The sequence below is a fragment of the Rhagoletis pomonella genome, unplaced genomic scaffold (assembly GCF_013731165.1).
Source record: "Rhagoletis pomonella isolate Grant_MI unplaced genomic scaffold, Rhpom_1.0 Rhpom_scaffold_00003, whole genome shotgun sequence".
In the NCBI taxonomy this organism is placed as follows: Eukaryota; Metazoa; Arthropoda; class Insecta; order Diptera; family Tephritidae; genus Rhagoletis; species Rhagoletis pomonella.
This window is the reverse complement of record NW_023458557.1, coordinates 62,991,478-62,997,778: the sequence shown is the minus strand read 5'-3', so window position 1 is coordinate 62,997,778 and position 6,301 is coordinate 62,991,478. Positions and strand designations below refer to the sequence as shown.

The 6,301-nt window shown below is 37.2% G+C and overlaps 1 protein-coding gene across 1 annotated transcript in view; it reads right to left on the bottom strand.

Annotated features, from left to right (window-relative positions):
* Nucleotides 1-2,682: 2,682 nt before the first annotated feature.
* The window catches only part of LOC118736336, a 12,684-nt gene continuing 9,065 nt past the window's right edge, over nucleotides 2,683-6,301 (bottom strand). Inside the window, exon 4 of the mRNA XM_036466429.1 lies at nucleotides 2,683-2,915. Coding sequence (XP_036322322.1) covers nucleotides 2,683-2,915 — 233 coding nt within the window. The remainder of the gene's footprint in view (nucleotides 2,916-6,301) is intronic.

The following is a 6,301-nucleotide window of genomic DNA, read 5'->3' as shown; positions in this document are numbered from 1 at the left end:
TAGTAGTTATTGTTGATAGTGGCTCTCCGTTGGATTTCAAGGCCTACGTGATCATTTGGTGTTAACGCTGGTTCCCAAATAAACGAAGTCGTCTACTTTTTCAAAATTGTAACTGTCATAATGTCGTGGGTGCCAAGACGTTTATGTTCTGAATGTTGACAGGAGATACTTCGTTTTATCCTCTTTCACCATCAGACCTATGCGATTTGCTTCTCTATCTAGTTCCGAGAAGACAGAACAGACGTAGCCCTTGTATTTACCGATGATGTTGATGTTGCCGGTATACGCCAGAAATTGTACGCTGATGTAAGGATTGTTCCTAAGCGGTTCAGTTCTGCCGCTCTTTTTATCTTCTCCAACATCGAATTAAAGAAATCACACAAAGGCAGTCGGCTTGTCTGAAACCTCGCTTGGTATCAAACGGCTCGGAGTGATCTTTTCCAATTCTGACGGAGCTGGTGGTATTGCTCAATATCATTTTACACAGCCGTATTAAGCAGGGATCACACGATTTGTATACTTGTACTTTGTACTTGTTACGGAATTGTGTTGTTTGGAAAGTTCTTATTGAGCTGATCTCATTCTATGACTGCAAAAATGTACAACTCTGTAAAAATGTTTCGCGGAAATTCCAAATTCAGACATCGCGGCGTACAGGCAACTACTTTCAGTGCTATCGAAAGCGGCTTTAAAGTCGAAAAATAGATAGTATGTGTCCTTGCTATTCTCGCGGGTCTTTTCGAAAATTTTGCGTATTATGAATACCTGATCTATGGAGAATTTTCGAGGTCTAAAGCCATACTGATAAGGTCCAATCAGTTCGTTGACGGTGGGCTACAGTCTTTCACACAATATACTCGATACTTCCCTTGTTTAGAAAGCTGATCAAGTGGGTAATTGGCGCGTATGGCGGGGTCGCGTTTCTTGTGGATTGGACAGAGCACACTTAAATTCCAATCATCATGCATGCGCTCATCTAACCGTATTCTGCATAAGAGTAGATGTGCGCGTTATCAGCTCCTCGACGCCGTACTTGGATAGCCCCGCTGGCAGGCCATCAGCTCCTGCAACTTTGTTGTTTTTCAGTGGCGTAGTAGCTATTCGTACATCGACATAGTCAAGCGGTGAGAAATTGACTCCACCGTTATCGACGGGGGGCTCGGGATCATCTTCTCTTCTACTTTTAGTGCTTCTACCATTCAATAGGGTGGAAAAGTGTTCCCCCCATACTTTATGTACACTCTGGGCATCGGTCTCTACGTCGTCTTACAGGAATTTGCTTTGGTCTTGAAACCTTTCGTAAGTCGCCTTACTCTGATAAAACTTTTGGGCGTTTTTCCTATCGGCCAGCATCTCAGCCATTGGCACTCACGTATTTCGGTCTCTCTCTTCATAATGCGGCAAATACCACTTACTTCGCTCATACTTCCCACATCACTCGCGTTGTGCCCGATCGCAGCGTGGTCATTAGGGTTATGATTTTTTTTTAGATTTAAATGCCTGTGGTGGCAAACGATGAACTTTTGTATAAATTTCCAAAAAATAACGGCAATTTTGATAAATTATAAAAAAAAACTCCCGCGCATAGCGGAATTTATTGTCAGTTTGAAGAAAATTTGCACTTTTTTTATTTTGTAGGGGATATGGTATACATTAATAAGTAAAGATAGTTATTCTACATTTCTAAATTACTATTTATGAACTTGTGGTTGAGATTTTTGTCACTTTTGCAAGTGCTGTGAATCTCTTTCATTAATTTCACAGCTCGTTCAACAACCATGTTTGAACGAGGCACATCAAGGACAGAACGTTCCTTTACCTAATGAGTGGTAAAAGGCTTTAAAGCCTTAGCACAATTCATTTTAGCGATAGCAGCATGTAACTCATCATATATGCTCTCTGAATAATGCTGATTTGAAAACCATGCCTTTGCCCATACAGTTGCTATAAAGTCAAAAGTAAATTTCACCTGATCTCTCCGTTTTGGAAAGAGGAAATAAGCAATCAATGCAAATATTGCTCGTGAATTCCACCTAGCACTATGAAGGGCGGCGGCTTTTTCCATTTAAGTAACGCCCATTTTTTTCCTTTTGGTAGTAATTGTATCCGTCACAGAGCTCAAAAAGAAACTTGAAGTCATCTCTCCATCCCAGGTTTTTAAATGATGATATAACTAACGTACCGGTATAGTTCACTTTCATGTCCTCATATTCTGCCAAAAGATCTTCAATGAATTGATAATTGATGCTGGGTGATCGCGATGTTGTTGAAAACAAGGAATCCATTAAGTGACAGAGAATAAGGTCAAGAATATGATGCTGGCAACCTATAACATGAGGCGCGTCTAGCCCCATTTGTCTGAATTTCGTTTGGAGTTTCACAACTACTCCATTCTTGCTTGCCGTGTTTACTGCAGTTGTGTCAGATATAATCATTTTAATTCTGCTCCATGCACTATACTCATCCAACAAGGAGTGCAAAGGAATAAAGATGCCCGCTGTCACAAACCAAAACTCCGACCTGTACCGTTCTTTTTGAATTCCTGAGACACACTGCCTGATATTCTTCATTTTTTATTCTTTTCCCATCAAAATGCAAACAAAACTTTTCTTCAGCGAGAAGCTCTTTAAGCCGGCTCTGTACTTTATCTGCATCCCTGATCACTCGACGCCAAATCCCCGATTACGATGGTGTGGGCACCTTAATTTTGTCTTCAGCTAAGTTTTGAAGAACTTTTGACACTTTGCTTGTTGACGCACACACTTTTGATACCAACTTAGCTGCGGATTTTGTTGATTCATACTTGCGTTTTATGGGGGCGCACTCTTCTACATTGTTCCAATCGGTACTGCTATTATCTTCTTCAGTACTATCATGCTCATTCGTAAAGTACTGCACTTGGCTTGCCGACTGGTCTGAAAACAGCCCTCTTAGTGGAGAAAATTAATATTCAAACATGTTTTTCTTCTCAAATGTTTTATAGTTTTATTAAAGTAAAATAGATTCATGGATATAGTGCTGATACCCATCGTTTTTAAATCAAAACTTGGTAGGCAAAAAGAAATTTCGGTCGAATTTTTATACTAGGTATGGGGCTTTGCCATGCAACGGCCTTGTAAATGAAATGATAGTGTGCGCGGGAGGTATTTTCACGAACCAACAAAAATATCGCCATAAAAGTAATATATGGACAAAAGTTCATTAAATGCAAGCACAGGCAAATCAAAATTTAAAAAAAGTGTAAAAAAATCATAACCCTAGTTGTCATGTAGGCGGTATTTCTTCTCTCTGCAGCTTCTTCACAATACTCATCGTACCCGTTGTTCTTTCAGGCTCGCTGAACAAATAAGTATACTAGTAATTTTAACTCATCAGTTTAACACATTCTATAGGCTTTATACTTTGGATTGGTATATATGAAAAAAAGTTAATTTTTGAATACATATTTTATTAAAAATAAGCTGGGCAGGATTTTTTCGGCCCACCCACTCGCCAACACGTTAAATTTGAAACAAAGTAGATTTCATTCATTAAAGAGACGCCTTTATTCGGATCTTCTACTAATATAATAATATCTTTTTCTTATACATAAATTAATGGTTTTACATACCCTGTGGGGAAAATCTTCTAGTACATTTAGACCCAGTACTGCTTCGCGATAAATCTCTTTTGCATGCAAGCAACTGGCGAATTTAACATGGCGATGTCCTAGGATGTGTCAATTGCCCCCAGCTGCATCCCTTTTTCGATAGTTCCGAACTAGACCTAAATTCTATAGTTCCGAACCAGTTCGAAAATCGACAGACGAAAGAAAAAAGTATCATGATTTTTCAATCTTTTTGGTTCATCCGTGGCGCGATTTTAAGCTATTTTGGAAGAAATGTGTTTTCAATTTGAAATTAAATTTCTTTGAATGATTGTAAGAAATGTACGTTTACATACCTTTAGCTGTAGCTGAAATTGCAGAGGTGCTCGCTGTTATTCCTTAGACTCCAGACGGTCCCAAGATGTTGAAATGTTAACACAAATTTTAGTTTTGTATTACCAAGCTATGAAAAAGCATCTGCGAAGCATAGAATAGAAGCGTATTTGAACGAAAAAGCCGCCGAACACATAGTTATCTATGTAAAGTAAACAAGTCCCCCGCTGCATCCCTTATTCGATAGTTCCGAACTAGTTCTAAATTCGACAAATAAGATCTAGTTCGTTCTGCATCCCTTTTTCTATAGTTCCGAACCATTTCTAAATTCGACACTTCTGATATAGATTTCTAGTGAAAAAAACTGAAAAAAATTAGTCTTTTAAAAGTACCACTTTTCGCCGATTTTGGACTGGTGGGAATCTAGTTCCTATCGGACTAGTTCCTTTTTGGCGATAAAGACCTAGTACGGAACTAGAAATTTGATTCACTAGTCCGCGGTTTCCCTGCAGGGTATGTACATACAGCTACTTTCATTAACAATTCTAAGGTATAAACAATTATACATATATCATTAGAAGGGTATTTTGATGCTGATGTGCAGACCATTTTTAAAATTTCAAATTAGTTTAACATAAAGCGGAAAAGTCAATTCAAAATTGACACCAATACCAAAGCCATACATGTACATGGTTGGGCCGGAAAGGCCACCTAAATGTATGCTTTAATACTGACTACTATCGCCCCGTTGTCGAAATTCGACCACCTCAATTTTTTTACACAATTTTTCATTTTGCTTGGGAACTTTTTATGTCCATAATCACCTGTTGATCATCTAGGTCTCTTATATTGTTTGGTGGAGTAATATACATTATGTTAAATAATTTTGAAATTCATAGCAGCAGTAGGGAGGAATAGATTTGTATGGGATTTCGTTAGCGTATTAATATATAGATATTGAAAAGAAATTACATTGGAACCACTTATAAGTTGCCGTACCAATGCACTCTTCTATGTCAGTCGCATCACATGAAAATATTTCATGAATTTTAATTTGGGATAGCTCGAATTCGGTGGTAACTATCGTTTAGATAGACTTCACCACTTCTTTTGCTCAGGGTGGGGAAGTGGCTTGGTTTTATATTTTTGCTAATAAATAGCGAGTCAGCTTGAAACAACGAAACACAGAAAAACTGAATTTAGCAGCTTATAATAGTTGTGTTTTCGTATTCTCCAGCAAAAAATATCCAGTAACTTGCCAGTAAAGAAATTTCGGAGAGTAAGCCAATATTTACTCAAAATGAGTGAAATATGCAAGAAAGTACGAAAACGCAAAACCAGCAAGAAGTTGCTAGTTTTATGAACAGCTGATTAATTTGTTGTTTCCGACGCAATTTTCTTAAAAAAATAGTATTTTCCGTCTTATTATATATTTAAATAGGTTTATTTTGTCAATTGCAACTCTAAAAGCACCACAAACAATTATTTTGTTAATGTGAATTACATTAAGCATCATGCCATCAGCTGTTTTTCTTACTAACAAATAGTTGCTAGTAAAAATTTATCCAGTAAAAATCCAGTAAAACTTGCAAGTTCAGCTGTCATTTTTGCTCTCTCAATTTCCCCTCTTTTGCTAGTTTCTTGCAAGTTTTTGCGTACGAAAACGACATCCAGTAAAAAACCAGTAAAATTAGTATTGGATTTACTGGATAGTGCGTACGCGACTAGGGCTAATGAGGCACGCCTTCTTTTCCCCACAGCGGGAAATAACTTCGCTCTATATTTTTTTTACTTAATAGCAATTCAGCTTAAAACAACGAAACAGAATAACTGAATTTAGTACATATTATGAGTTCACCCCTCCTTTTCCCCACTGTGGGGAAGTGACTTCTTTCTTTATTTTTGCTACTTAATAGCGAGTCAGCTTAAAACAACGAAACCCAAAATAACTGAATTCAGTAACATATTAGCCCTGTTCGCGTACGCACTATCTACATACTTAATATAATAGAAAAGGTGTGGGTGAATATTTAGATAAAGAAACGAATACAGATAAAGGTTGAATTAAAGTGAAGGAAGTGATAAATATAAAAATTAAAAGAAATAAAAACGGCAGACAAAGAAAGAGATAAAGGTAGAGAGAAAAAAAGAGAAAATGAAAGAGATAAAATTGTTAGGTTGTGTTGTGATGTGTGGTCTTGTGTTGTCTTGTTATGTTATGTTGTGTTATGTTATCTTATGTTATGTTTGTTATCTTATGTTATGATATGTTATGTTATGCTATGTTATGTTATGCTATGTTATGTTATGCTATGTTTGTTATGTTTTGTTGTGGTGTGTTGTGTTGTGTTGTGTTGTGTTGTGTTGTGTTGTGTTGTGTTG